Genomic DNA, 15,668 nt, shown 5'->3' on the forward strand with positions numbered 1-15,668 from the left:
TCATTTATAGCCAATCCCTCGTGACTATGCTGCCTGTCCTTATCATTTGATGGCTGGGGCTATGTCCTATTCAAGCTTGAAAGTCACAAATATATATAACACGCCAGGACTGGGAACGAAATTTCCGGGCAGCATCAAAAGACCTGGTAGAATTATGAGACAAGAGACACGGCTATAGTTGAAAATGATCAATTGTGGCCTCTAAGCCATATAAATATGTACACGAAGGTAGGAGAATCATTAAGTACCCAATATACAAACTCCACGCTGACAGCATCCATGCTGTATGTATGCAAAGTCAACACCCAAACACCAAGGCAGCCCTATTCAAAACAAAACAAAAGGGTAGTCAAAAAGAAGAAGCCGAAAAAATCAACAAGAAGCCAAATCTTGTACAAAAGAAATCAATCCGGTCAAGTCAAGTCAAGTCGGTCATAAGGTAGTCAAGTCATCAGGGTTTCAAAAACACCAAGTCAAAACGAACACATGAGATAGTTAGACCAGTGTTATGGATTCTCTTCCAAAGCTGCTTTGATCTTTGCAAAAAAGCCCGCTGGCCAGGCAGCGAGTTCTTCGTCGTTGGGCACGCCGCGGACTCGGCAGTGGTTAACGACGTTGACCAGAATTCTGCCCAAGACGTCCTGAGTGATGGGAACGGCGCCCTCGAGCTGCGCGTCGGGATACAGGAATGGGTCCCGTTGACCCAAAAGGTCGCTGATGGTTGGTCGTAGTGTCTGATCACGCTGCAGACATCCTTTCAGAGTCCGAATAAGACCTGGTGGAACCTGGATGCCGCCAACACCAAAAGCTGGGAAGTCGATCTTCACTTTAGGATTCGGAATTGCCATGATGCGCTCGTAGTATTTCGCAATCTTCGCAAACGGAGGATGCCCGTAGACCATCTTGTACAGGATACAACCCAGACTCCATACATCACTCGGCTTGCCGAGCTTCATCACTTTTCCAACACTTGCTGGTAACCCCAGAGAGGCATTTGAGTCGACCAGTGCCTCAGGAGACATGTAGTTCGGTGTTCCGACCTGCTGCTCACGGTGTACATTGACAGTGTTGTCTTGGATAGCGTTGGCAATTCCGAAGTCGATCAGTTTCAGTCTTCCCTGGACAAGAAGGAAGTTCGCGGGTTTCAAGTCGGAATGAACAATGTTGTGCTCGTGAACCGCCTGGACACACTCCAGCATCTCCTTCCAGTAGAAACGCGTAAAGTTGATGTCCAGGGTGGCATCCTCTGCATTCAGCTTATACGTCAGAACCTTCTCCAGGTCCGACTCTCCAATTTCCATGAGCACGCTGAGAGTGTGCTTATCCGAATTCAATTCCCAGTCAAACAACCGCACGACACGATCGATGTTTTCCAGCTTCTTGAGAAGATCAATTTCTCCTTTGTAGCCAGCCAAGGTGGTCGGATCAACATCCTCCAGGTTTACTCGCTTCAGAGCAAAGATCTTATAGTTCTCCGCCATCACTCGGTAGACTCGCGAGCTACCACCACGGCCAATGCAATCCAAGCGGGTGAACGGCTTGTGGTTGATAGAGACCTGGCTACGTTTCTTGCGCGACTGAGAAGCGGTGGCCGCGCCGCCAGTTGCCGTGGCAGTTTCCAGTACGGACATCTTCGGAGGAGGAGGCGCCGGTCTGTGGGGAGTGTTGTTGCTTCGGTTAGACAGAATCTTCCTTGGGGTAGTGCCTGCTGGAAGCTCCTGATCCTTCTTCTCATCGCCGTAGACCACCGAGAGCTTCTCTGGCTTGTCCAGAAAATTGAATCCCTGTGGCTTGGTTCGCTTAAACGTCGGTGGAGGTTCATTCTCTTGGTCACGGGCAGATGGCAATGTCGGGGGAGGGGGTACTTTGAAGATGGGCTCTTTCGAGCCTGAAGGTTTTGAGGACGCATCAGATGATGATCCTGGGGTTGATTTGGAGTGTGAGGCATATGTTCTAGGCGAGGAGGATCCTGAAAATGGCCCGTCACCGGACGAGATGCGCCGGGAGTCTGTGCTCTTCTGTGGTGGTTCGGGTTCTGCCCATGAAACTTTGGGGGATGATGCTCGTACGCTGCTTTTATATTTATATTCATTGTTGTCGCCGCCTTCTGCTTCCTTGGAGTCGGAGAGATAACTGGGAGACTGGTTCTCCTCACTCTGACGTCGCAGCACACCACGTCTCGCAGGGCCATTGAGGAATGTTCCCGTCAGCCTGCCGACCCTTTTAACTCGCAGGGAGCTCTGAACACCAATGTCTTCGGGGTTGCGAGAACGAAGCACAGAGGACGCTCCAATGCCTGGGACGTAGTCATCGTATCTAGATCTTCCCTCATCTTCAGCGCGATCAGCGCTTGATTGCTCGTGCAGAGGGCTTTGACTGGCAGATCGCCTCTCGGACGGTGATCCGGACGCAGGAGATCGGGTGTGACTACGCGACGCATTGATCCGAACACTGCGCGTCCGAGGGCCCGGTGTGATGAAATCAGCCGAGTACTGTTTTGGCTCCGCTTCCACCTCCGCATTCTCACCACTAGATAAGTGTGATCCTTCTCTTCGTGACCTCGAGCCGCTTCCTAGAACAGATCCTAAGCGGACAACCCGCGGAGCCGGGCTTCCGTTCGATTGATCAAGCGGTGAGGTGGTACGGGAGCGCCTTTCATTGCTTGACGAAGCCGATCCCACGCGCATATTGGATCGATATTCGTTTAGGCCCCTGTTTCGTAGGCGGGGCGAAGACTTCCCATCGTCCTCGTCAAGAAGCGCTTTGACAGACGCGCTGAATTTCGGTTCCGGCACTTCGTCATCGGAGCTGTCGCCGGCGGAATACTGCTTGGATATCAATGCAGCGCTGCTCCGGAGAGCAACGGGGTGATGGATTTCAGGTGAGGAGCGCCTGGACCCGGAGCGAGAGACGGAGGCGCGGGACATCTGTCGGTACTGTTGTTGATGCAGAGCTGTCGCATGGGCGGTGGAGAGAGAATTCGGGGACGCCATTGTCGTAGTTCATGTAGGGCGGCCTGACGCGTTCGGCTGCATCCGTCGCAGGTTCCCCGGGTTGGCGGCCGCGGTTGCTTGTTGTGCTCCTGTTGTCTGTATATTGTCGATGGTAAACAGAATTACTCGAGAGGCTGGGAGGTCCTTCCGCGTCCTGATGCGGACTAGCCCCACACGTGATGGTTGCTAAGGGCAATCGCGAATGTAAACAAAGCCATTCTAAGGCAGTCCAGTAGAAAATGATGCATCATATTGGAGCATATGAACAGTCGAATTCTGATATTAGACCCAAAAAAGTTGCAGAATACTCAAGATAGACACAAACAGGCGATGTGCGTAAACTATGATCACGTCGAAGTCCAGCAGTACTCCGTATCCGTACTCCGCAGGGGTATCATGTATCTACGTTCATACTGGTTCTAAAAAGCTTTTTCAAATGAGCGTTTTACCGCTCAGTGCCACCTGACTGATGCGACGTCTGGAAGACTGGGTATCCAAGTTCCGAAACGTGCCATGAGCATGGATGCCAGACTGCTGCCATGCATCATGATTGCACTCGTCCAACCGTCCAACGACCCGGCCCATGGTATCATTTCAACTCAAGACGACATACGGAGCACAGTATGTTGCATAGGACGATAGCACCGTCGTGCGATGTAACACAGACCCGGGCGATGGGCCGAAATGCATTCAGCTTCCAGATTCTTTCCTCGCGGTCGCAACTGGATTCAAGGTTCTGCCCAAAAGTCAGATTTGCTTTTCCCCAGCCGTTTGTTCAATAGACTGTGGGGGCCGGAGGATATGCGAGATTCGTATCAATTCTCCGTGCTGTGGATGCATGAAGAATTGGACATCGCTGAGTCAGTTGCGAACCAGTAAACTATCGAGTGATGGGATTCCAGAATCGAGTCCAAGCGGACTAGGCTATCATATAGTCGAACTCATGGACCGTGGTCTGAGGCCAGCGAATTTGGAATTCGACAATCGGGCCTACTCAACCAGGTGAATGGCCCCCTTTCGACGCTTGCCCAGTCCCAATGACTGCAGCCTGCAACACCGCTCCCTTCGCCTTTGGTGGGATTGGGGACTGGCTTCCATCCGGGCTCCAGCATCTCAAGAGGCGGCGGGCCCTTGCTTAACCGCGTATAACTGACAGGGTGCATAGATCATGGGCAAAGCCATGCAGATGTCACAGCTGCACTCGAGCCCGTTGCCCCTTTGTTGGTCGGACCTGTTCCCTGTTGCTGCTCGAGCCAGATCCCGACTGTAATTCCGAGCATCAACGGCGAAAACATGAGCTGTTGATGGCCTGATAACTGTGATCTGTCACCGATGCATCAAGGCTGGGGCTGTCAAGAGCAAAGTCGGTTGAGTTCTCCGAGCGATCCAGAACATCTCTGTATCGAGGCGGCGGTCGTAGGTCATGGCTCCGACTCCCAGTCTCTATAGCTGGAAAAGGGATAGTGTTGAAATCGGGGGGAAATGCTGCAACAGACTGAGACTTGTGGAGGAGCGCAAGAATTGGCCGCCAAAGAAAGAGCGGATCACATGGTCTGCGGCAGCGAATTGCCGGACGCCTCCTGCGGCCTTGACTCGCCAACTCTGGCTCTCTCTGCATCTCTCGACTTTGCCTTGTTGATGGCTAGCGAAATTAAAGACCCCTATCACAGAGGCCTCTGTCTGGTATGTCCGATGGCCAAATTAATTGGGCCTGCACTGTTCAACAGATGGCCGGGGGTGGGAATTGGATAGGACACCGAGACCCCGGAAGCGAGGATTTACGATCGCGATCTATCTCCATGTTTCTGAGCCCGCTAAGCTGAGCCGCGAGGCGATCAAGCAACCGACGTCAGTGTGAATGAATTGTGAAACGATCCATCCATGATCCTGCGATCTCGAGGTTCATCTGCCAGAGTGTGCCATGACCCTTGGCCTGACTCTCAAGCTCTTAGCTGGTGGGTCACAGCCAGGAACCAGCGAACGCCACCCAGAGCACCGAGTTTCAACTTTGTCTTCCTGACTTTGGTTCAGGAACATGTTCGGCAACGATCGCTGCAAAACTACTGCTCGTGGACAAACCTCGGACCTTAACGCAGAGCACTAATCCTCTCAAATCAAAACAGCCGGCTGTCAGAGATGTTGCTTCTTTTTCTGTCCTCCCAATCACCGCCGACTGGTTCCTGGATGGCCCAAGGATCCCTGGTTGGCCCCGTTTATTCTGAAGCAGACTAGGGGCTGCTAACCTGATAGAAGACCTACAAGAGTCAGAGTCCAAATCGACAATGAAATCATAACATCCCCGCCACGCCGCCAAGATTGAGTCCTACGCTAAAGTAGAGTGCAGAGTGTCCGCTTCATGATTACTCCAGCCTTCCGAGGGACTCCGTTGCCCGGGCCATCGTTTGGCAGTCCGAGTCCGTCGATTCGTCTAAAGCACACTACTCCATTTTCGCCCAAGGGACTTGCCCAAGTTAGACCGCTCGGCGTCATGAGTACTTCATCGGAAGGAAGCTCTTTCCGTTGGATCTTTTCCGGGTTCTCGCCGTCCATCGGCCTGTTGATCGGCTTGCTCTGGATCCCATCATCATAAACTTCTTCAATTCTCGCCCGCCGGATCGGCAGAACACAGCGATCACGACCGTTGACACTGTCGATTGAGCAGTACTCAAAAGTAGATATGCATGGGCTGTATCTACCAGTTGTTGTGACGGCGGCCGTAGAACCTGCGCAGTGCGGGATGGCAATCATGACATACAGGCCCCATGGTGGTCCCTTACTCCAAGTTTCAAGTTGCTGGAGAGAGCTCTTTCCAGCATGTATGTGGCTTGCTGGGTGGCTTGCCAGCAAGCCTTTCAACTTACGGATCCGCGGGCTAAAGCCGGAGCCTAAACCTCACAGAGACGTCAGAGACAGCCGTGCTCTTCTCGATGCACCAGAAATAGAATCAAATATGATTAAGGATCGATATGGACTTTAGAGTCCTTCTCAGGCTCCCCGTGCGCGTTTTCAGATTTGGAATGAGAGGCTCGCTGGTTGGGCTATTCCATTCGGTATACCCAGCACGATCAGTCTGGATTGGCCGGCACCATGCAGGAACAATGCGGCGGTGCGGAACCTTTCAGTTACACAAAATTTGCCCGGCGTCCGTCAAACTCAGAGGGCCCGCGGAACTTCGGAAGTCGTTACCCATTACCCCGGGCTCTGAGCATCCATACTGTGACTGCTATCGCTAAGAAAGGGGAGTCGTGCATACCAATCACTACTTCCACTACTAGAGGAATGGACTGCAACGAGTACGAGTCTCCAGGCCTGATCAGCACCATCAAAAGTCTTAGTAACGTGCTCTTTTCCATTCACGGCAACAAGTCCACTCAGGACAACCGGTCTATTGTGGATAGCTAGCCCACAGAGCATGAAACTCACCCTTTTCTCCTTTGGTCAACCTCAACCCCGTGGCCTGAAATAGCACTCTGCATTTGTTTGGTTCCTGAGGGGAGGCTAGGCTCCACACCCAGCGTAGTGTGGCCTGTGGATATACTTTTCGCGGACCGAACGACGGTCCACTTGGCAGAGAGCGTGAAGATCCTTGACCATGGAAGATGGTCAGGAGCGAAGCCCCCTGTGGGCTGATGGACGCTCAGGGGAGGTATATAATCCTGCACGCAGCTCACCCTCGTTCTCCCAACCAGCAAGTCTTTTGTCTGTCATTTCCTGGCTCAGTGCCTGTCCCTCGTTTTACAACATAATTCTTACCAGTCTATCGTTAAACCGTTTGATACGTCAATTCGCTATTTTCCATTCTCTCCGAGAATAGTCATTATCATTCTCAGCCTTTTGTTTACATACTAACGCAACCATGCGTACCAGCCTTGCTCTGCTTGCTGGTCTGGCCGGCTCGGCCCTCGCCCTCCCTGCTACTTCTAGCACCCAGCTCGACACCCGCACCTTCGGCCTCATCAACGGCATCCTTCACACCATCGAGAGCATTCTCTCCGGCGTGAGCCCAATCCACCTCCTCGGCAACATCAGTGCTGAGGCTGCCGTGGCTCTTCAAGGTGGTGCTCTTGGTTGCGCGGCTGGTTCCGTCGACCTTCACTACCGCAAGAAGCTTGCCATCTGGCTTAGGGCTGGCGCTGGTCTCCACCTCGAGGCCTCCCTCAGGAAGGCTCTTCTGGCTTGGTGTGAGGCTGACGTTTCTGTTGACCTCGAGATCGACGTCGACCTCCGTGCTCAGCTCGCCTTCTTCATCCCCGCCCTTTCTCACATTGCTGCCGAGGCCGACCTCTACGTTACCCTGGAGGGTGTCTTCGAGGTCGCTACCGACGCTCTCGCTGTCCTTAGTGCCACCGCCCAGGCGGCTCTCGAAGCCCACCTCGCTCTCCTCGGCACTCTTGACTGGAAGATCAAGGCCGGTCTCGAATTCTGTGCTGCCGGTGGTATCGTCGGCGACCTTGACGTTGAGATCATCAACGCCCTCAAGGTCTGGCTCAACGGCTCCGAGTGCGGTCTTTCCGTTAGCCTCAAGAAGACCCTCCTTCTCTGGATTGAGGGCAAGATTGGCGGCGATGTTGTCGCCATTGGCAACCTTCCCACTGGTGGTGTTGCCACCATTGGTGTCGGTGCCTCTCTCCAGGCCCTCATTGGAGAGACCGGTGCTCTTGTCGCCGGTGCCCAAGCTTCTCTCTCTGCTTTCCTTGAGACCAAGGTCGGCCTCGAGATTGACGTTACTATCCTGAACATTCTCAAGCTCATCGCCAAGGGTGGTCTTGCTGTTGACATCGAGCTTGCCGACCGTGTTGAGCTCTCTCTCTGGCTCGGCAGCAGCTCGTGCTCGCTCACTGCTGAGCTCAAGGGTCTCCTTGCCTTCTGGCTCTCCTTCGGTGTCACTGCTGAGACCGACCTCTCCGTCAGCGTTCACACCAACATTGTTACCGAGCTCACTGGTTTCCTCACCGGCACCATTGACACCCTGCTCGGCACCCACATCCACGGTCTTCTCTCTTTCATCCTCGGCGGTGAGGGTGTCCTCTCGCTCTCTCTTGAGGCTCGTGCTCAGCTCGCTGCCCTCATCGGTGGTGGTGTCGGCATCGAGATCGACGAGTCTATCCAGCTCATCATCATCGGCTGGCTCACTGGTTGCCAGAAGTGCTGCGGCGGTTCCCAGGTCACCCACGGTCCTAGCTCCCCCAGCAGCACTCCCGCTCTCCCCGCTTCCGAGACCCCCTCCGTCCCTGCTGGAACTCCCGCCGTCCCTACTGGTGCTCAGCCCACCGAGACTCCTTCCGTCCCCGCTGGAACCCCCGGTGTTCCCACTGATGCTCAGCCCTCTGAGACTCCCTCCGTCCCCGCTGGAACCCCCGGTGTTCCCACTGATGCCCAGCCCTCCGAGACTCCCTCCGTCCCTACTGGTACTCCCGCTGTCCCCACTGACGTCTCCCCCACCGACACTGAGACTCCTGCCTCTCCTGAGGAGACTCCTTGCGACACCCTCACCTCCGAGAGCGTGACCTCTTACACTGTTTCTACTCCTGGTGTTCCCACTGACGCTCAGCCCACTGAGACCCCTGCCGCCCCTACTGAGACTCCTTCCGTTCCTGAGGTTCCCGCCGAGACTCCTGCTGGCCCTACTGAGACCCCCGCTGCTCCCACTGAGACCCCTGAGGTTCCTGCCGAGTCCACCGAGACTCCCTGCGACACCCTGACCTCTGAGAGCGTGACCTCCTACACCGTCTCTACCCCTGGTGTTCCCACCGACGTTCAGCCCACCGAGACTCCTGCTGTTCCTACCGAGACTCCCTCCGTTCCTGAGGTCCCTGCTGAGACCCCTGCTGGTCCTACCGAGACTCCTGCCGTTCCCGAGGTCCCTGCTGAGACTCCCGCTGGCCCTACCGAGACTTCTGATGTTCCCGCCGAATCTGAGACTCCTTGTGACACCCTCACCTCTGAAAGCGTGACTTCCTACACTGTCTCCGAGACTGCCTCTGTTCCTGCTGGCACTGAGACTCCTGCTGCTCCCACTGACGTCTCCCCCACCGACTCCGAGACCCCTGCTGTCCCTGCCCAGCCTACTGAGACCCCTGCTGTTCCCACCGAGGCTCAGCCCAGCGAGACCCCTTGCGACACCCTTACCTCCGAGAGCGTGACTTCCTACACTGTCTCTGAGACCGCCTCCGTTCCCGCTGGTACTGAGACCCCCGCTGCTCCCACTGACGTCTCCCCCACCGACTCCGAGACCCCTGCTGTTCCCACTGAGGCTCAGCCCAGCGAGACCCCTTGCGACACCCTTACCACTGACAGCGTGACCTCCTACACTGTCTCTGAGACTGCCTCCGTTCCCGCTGGCACCGAGACCGCCGCTGTCCCCACTGATGTCTCCCCCACCGAGACCGCTGCCGTCCCTAGCCAGGCCCAGCCCACCACCATCTCATGGGACACCACCATCTACCAGACCTTCTCTACCAGCCTCCCCGGCGTGACTGGCACCTGGTCCACTGACATCACCGAGACCTACTCTACCCAGTACAGCACCGTCTTCCCTGTCCCCACCGGTGGCGCTACCTGCGAGGGCTGCGCCGGCGTCAAGACCGTCACTGTTACCAAGACCGTTGGCATCGAGGCCTGCCCTACCGACGCTTAAGCGAGGGGTCGAAGAAACCCAATCCATCTAACGAGACGATTGCGATGGCACCACCTGCAGTACCCGCCTAATTCCTAATTCTAATCTTGAGGCACCGTTCGAGCATGTCAAGTCAACTCACCTCCCCGAAGGGCGAATGAGCTTCATTCTTCTGTACTATTTTTCTCCATGTGCTTTTTTCAGTTTATTGATATCCCCTTAATGGAGTACATTCCTTAATGTTATGTTTACACTTTAGCAGGTGGCCAATGTACATGTACAGCGTCATGATGTATCTATTACTACTATCCACATTCAAATGTTGATTTTTCCTCACACAAAATAGAAGTCTGGTTCATTGTTCAAATGTGTCATCCATTGCTCCTCTGATCTGCATTGCCTTTTCCTTCCGTCGTCGATAGCGTCCCCACGCTGCCTTGTTGTCATTGAACTTGTCAATCGCGTGGAGGATATCCAATCATGATGATCTCCCCAGTCCACCTCTTGGCTTCTTCCCCTGACGACACCGAGTCTGACTGACCGTTGGAATCTGGAGTCCGAGACTACTGAAATTGCGATGTGCCCGTCAGGCTGCAGCGTTCACGGATTGCGATCGGCCATCCATCCCGCCTCTATTTCTGTTTGCTTGTTGTGCAGCTGGATATACGGCATGCAGTTGCACTCGAGCCCTCCGAGTCCCGGCTTCTGCCCCAGAATCCGATCCATCCACTGGAGTTGAACTGAGCGCCCGGGCGGAGTATGGACGCGCATCACGGTGGGCTTTTTGTGGGCGCGCTCAGGTACGCTTGCATCACTGTCTCACAGAAACCTGGTTCCGATTGCGATGCGAATGCCATCATCACAATCACAATTGCCGAATTTATTGATGTCGATTTTAATTATTTCGCTGTTTATTTATCGAGCCTTGCTAATGCTCTGATGAAACTTGAAACTTGGACTCAACGGGTGTGGAGATCGCGGTCCATGGCACCTGCCCTGTTTGTTTTGTTGACTACTTCGTACGGACTACGGAGTACTCTCTATACGATTACGATTTACGGATTCCGGAGCAGTCCGGCCATCGCTAGTTGGAATAGTTGCGAGGGGCCGAGGGCTTGCTGGAAGTGGGTGCCTGAGGCCACCGCGGCCTTAGGGCTCTGGTAAAGGAAGGTTCTTCCGGCCTAAATAACCACCCGTAAAACTCTTTATTTATCCCTAAAATATTTAATTTAATATACTAAGTAATACAAGAAACTTTTATATATAATAACTATTTATTTTTTTTAATAGGTTATAAGCCCGGGTTTACTTAACTTATATACCTAATTAAAAGCCCTTTTTTTTTAAGTTAACTTATATTAATTAAATACATGGTATTTTTTTATTTTACCTATTTAGCTTTATATTTTTTTATAACTTTACTAGTTACTATAATAATTAAAAAGTCTTATACTTAGGGTAAAGGCCTTACTATAAAAATATAAATATTATAACTTTATTTTATTTTACCTTAAATTCTTTATTTTTCCTTTTTATTTTTACCTTTTTAGTTAGCTTTTAACTTTATAAATATTTACTTTTTAAGGCCATATATATTTAATTTTTTAATAAAAATAAGTTTTTTTTAGTAGCTAAAAAGTTTTAAAACCTTTAAAGGTAGTATAACACCTTTAGGTTTTTTAATTTAAACTTTAACTTTAATTATTTCTTAAAAATTTAAATTAACCTTTAAATATTTAACTAGCTATTTTTAGTTACTAGCTTTTTTTTTTTTATAATTATTCTAGTATAAGCTTTAGCCTATTTAACCTTAATTTTATTATAGTAACTTTTTAGGGCTTATTATTCTTAATTACCTTAGGTTTTTAATTTTTAAGCGCTTTAATCCCTGGCTCCTAAACTATTTTAATTTTTTTACTATTTAGTTTTTTTATATCTAATTCTCTTATATTAAGCTAAAATAAAAAAAATAACCTTAATTAAAGTAAAGAATATCCTAGTTTTAATATTAAAAAACTAGTAGGTTAAATAAAACTAGTAGGTATTTTTAAAGCTTTAAAAGGCTAGCTATAGCCACCTTTTAAAGTAGTTAAACTAAAGGCACCTTATAAAAACCCCTACTAGTTCCTTTTTTATTATACTAGCTTTAGCAGGTAAAGATATTAAAACCCCTAGCTAATAATTTATTATAAGCTAAGCTAAAAATATAAATATTAATAATAAAGTTTTAATTATTATTATGCCTTTTATGTAGCCTTTTACTTAGTTTATTATTAAGGTTATTATTAAGCCTACGCCCCCGGTAAACCATAATAAGGTTAAGATTTAGTAATAAAACTAAGACTATATAATAGCTTTAATTTTTAGCTATTTAGGTTTTAATTTATAAAACCTTTTTACTAATAAATAAATAATTTATAAGCTACTTAATAAAATTAAAAGCTATTTTAAACCTAATATTAATACTATAATTTTTAAAGCCTAGGCTAACTTAATATTTTTATTTTATAATAAAAGTATCCCTAATTTTAGCAAGAAACTTAGGGAAATTTAGCAGGAATTTACCCGTGTTAGTATTACTTTTTTAGCTAAACTTATTATTATTACCTTTTATTAAGCCCTAGGTAACTAATTTAACTATTTTAAGGCCATGCACTTTAATAACTATATTATTAAATATTTTCCGGGGGATATTACCACGCCAGTTATATTTTTAAATAACTTTATAATTATTACTAAGTTTATTAAATTAAACTAAAACTAGGGCACCGGCACCCTAGCACTTTTTTTTAATAAAATATTTAAGCCTAATATTAAATATTATAAAAATTACCTTAATATTATTTAAATATATAAAAATAAGGGTACCGCGAATATTACCATATATTATTATTTTTATTATAACGCGCTTTTTTATAGCTAAAAAACCTGCTATTAACTTTATTTTAAGCTTAAAATTACTTAAAAAAACTTTTAGGGTGGTAAGGGCGCTAAGCACCCCTAAAAAAACTTTAAATTTAAAAAAATATAAAGCCTATACTTAAGCTAGTGCTTATAGCTTAAATTAACTTTAACTTTAAATAAAAAATTATTTAAAATAGTTTTATTTAATAAATTGCCCTAAATAATAGCTATATATAATATATTATTTATAATTATTTTTTATTTTAGGATTTTAAGCCCTATACTAGCCCTAGTATTAAAAATATTAGCCCTAAAGTTTTTAGCACCTAAGGTATTAATATTATTAAAATTTTTTACTATATTAATAGCTGGCTTAAAATCCTAGCTTTAAATAATATTTTATATTACCTTAATATATTTTTTATGCTAATTTTTATTTTTTAACTACTAAATAAGCATTGCTTAGTTAGCTTTAGCTAATAAAATATAAAAGCTAAAAAGTTATAGGGTACTAATATTATTACCTTATATAATTATAAACTAGCTTAGTATATGGTTACTAAAGTTTATAAAGTATTTTTTTTTAATTTTTACTAGGGCCTAGTAATACTAGTTATTTTAATACTAGTAGCCTTTACTTTTTAGGATAAATTTTTTTAGCTTTAGTATTAATAAATAGGCCATACCTCTAGGAATTAGCTTAATAAAATAAAAAAAGTAGTTTATAATATATATATGCCTAAGGGTTATATTTATAAATTTTATATTATTATATATTAGCAGGCTAAGCCTTATAAAGGTATTATAATACTTACTAATTAATTATTTAAATTATTTTATATAAATATTTTTAGCCTATATTTACTTTTATTTAATAAAAAGGCATATATTAACTTTATTATAAATAATAAATTTTATTACTACTAGGTTATAATACTAGCTAGCAAGGATAAATTTATTACCTAGGCTTTTTTTATTATTTACTAGTATAACACGCCCAAGCTCCCGCTGCGCCGCGTATATTATAATTAAAGGGGAAAAAATATTTATAACCTGCAACGCCTTATTTACAGCTTTAAAGCTATTATAAAAATATTTAGTATAAACTAATATAAATAAAATAGCTATGCTAAAGTACTTATTAGTAAGTTACTTAGCCTTATATAATTTATATTATATAATACTAAAGCACTAGCTAACATGTAATTTAAGTTTTATAAAAATACTAGTTATTTATATAACTATACTCTATATTTTATACTAAATAATATTATATTATTTAAGGCCTAGTATAGCTACTAATTAAATATCTCCTATATTTATATTTTTTAGTTTAAGGTTTATGTTTTAAACCTACTAAAAAAGTAAAAAAAGCTTTATAAAAATAGTAAAACAAGAACTAAAAAACTAGTTAAGTTTAATAAAAAAATAAATAAGCTATACCAGGTTTTTTTAAATAATAGCCATGTGGTTTTAGTATATAATATTAATATTATTAAAAATTATTATATTAGGCTAAATCCTTTACTAAAAGTAACTACTTTAGCGCCTTTAAAAATTTTTATTTTTAAGGTTTTACCTTTTTTAAGGATTTTTATTTTTAAGGTTTTACCTTTTTTAAAAATATTTATTTTTAAGGCTTTACCTTCTTTAGGAATCTTTATTTTTAAGGTATTATTTAAAGTTTTAAACCCTTTAAGGTTTTTTATTCCTAAGGCACCCAAAGCTTTAATACCTTTAAAAATTTTTATTTTTAAAAACTTATTAACTTAAGCTAACGCTAACCTAAATATTAAAAAAATCTTAAAAATAAATTTTTAAAAAGCCTAGCTTTTAAGAACCTTTCCAGGTATATAAACCCTAAGAATTTAGTAGTAAAAGTTACTAATTTAATTATTAATTTAGTTACTAAAGCTAATATATTTTTAAAAAACCTAAATTTTAGCTTTTATAATACTAGCCTAGTATATTATACACGCGCTTAGGCTATTACTAATTTTAAAAGGGCTTTTTAAATTTTTAATAAACTAGCCTATTTATTTTATTTTTAAAATATTACTAAAGCCATGTAAAATAAGATTACCCTAGCTAGTAAACCTTATTTAAATAACCTTTAAGTATTAATTAATAAGCCTAGCCTAAATAATATTTTAGTACTAGTTATAAGACTTTATAAGTAAATTTTTAAAAAAAATAAATTAATAATTTAGTAAGCTAAGGCTAAAAATAAATAAAATAAGTAGTTTAAGGGCATGTAAAAAAATATAATTTTTTAATAAAAAATAAAACCTAGGATTTTATTAACCTGCCTTTTAAAAAATACTTACTTTCTAGTAAATAGGTTTTAAAAGTTAAGAAAAAACTAAAAGGCTAGATTTTTTATTATAAAGCTTATTAAATAGTTTATAACTTTAAGTAAGTTTATAAGCTTAATTATTATAAAACCTTTATTAAGGTAGTAAAGCTAATAAATTATAAGCTTTTTTTATTATTATTACTATACTAGACCTTAAAATTAAATAAATAAATATAAAAATAGCATTTTTATATAAAAATATTAATATTATAATTTTTATAAAATAACCTTACTTTTTTACTAATAACTCCAAGCGTGTTTACTAGCTTTAAAAAGCTTTTTATAACTTAAAGCAAGCACCGCGGATTTAGTACTAATTACTTATAAACTTTTTAATTATATTAGGCTTTTATTTTATTTATTTAAACTTAAAAGTTTTTACTAATAATAAAATTTTTATTATTATATATATAAATAACCTCTTGCTAGTTAGCAGGGATAAAACCTGGATTTAAAAAATTAAAAATATTTTAAGCAAGCACTTTAAAATATTTAATCTTAGCCCTTGCCACTATTATTTTAATATAAAAATTTATTAAAATTAGCCTAACTAAATACTTTAGCTCTCCTAGCTTAGCTATATAAATAAAATTTTTTACTAATTTAGTATAAATAACTTTAAAATTTATAGCATGCTAATAAATCCCTACTTAAAGCTAAAGCCCACTTTTAAAAAGTATATAGCTTTAGTAAATATCCTAAAGTAATATTAAAGTATTATTAAATTTTTAATATATCTTATACTAGGTACTTGGGCTAATATTACCTACCCCATGTTTATTTTAAGCTATTTTTTACT

At 43.9% G+C, this 15,668-nt stretch overlaps 2 protein-coding genes across 2 annotated transcripts; one reads left to right on the forward strand and one right to left on the reverse strand.

The window, feature by feature from the left end:
- Positions 1-506: 506 nt before the first annotated feature.
- On the reverse strand, positions 507-2,993 carry DSM5745_03282 (serine/threonine/tyrosine protein kinase MPS1; the record flags this gene model as incomplete). Its single annotated transcript, XM_026745298.1, has 1 exon — positions 507-2,993. The coding sequence occupies one exon, from the start codon at positions 2,991-2,993 to the stop codon at positions 507-509; it is 2,487 nt and encodes an 828-aa protein (XP_026606164.1).
- Positions 2,994-6,849: 3,856 nt separating this feature from the next.
- DSM5745_03283 (putative cell wall protein) lies at positions 6,850-9,630 on the forward strand (the record flags this gene model as incomplete). The annotated part of the gene is made up of 1 exon (XM_026745299.1): positions 6,850-9,630. One exon carries the CDS (start codon positions 6,850-6,852, stop codon positions 9,628-9,630), a length of 2,781 nt encoding a protein of 926 aa, XP_026606165.1.
- Between the last annotated feature and the right edge of the window lie 6,038 nt (positions 9,631-15,668).

Source organism: Aspergillus mulundensis, assembly GCF_003369625.1.
Source record: "Aspergillus mulundensis strain DSM 5745 chromosome Unknown scaffold_2, whole genome shotgun sequence".
NCBI classification, from domain to species: Eukaryota; Fungi; Ascomycota; class Eurotiomycetes; order Eurotiales; family Aspergillaceae; genus Aspergillus; species Aspergillus mulundensis.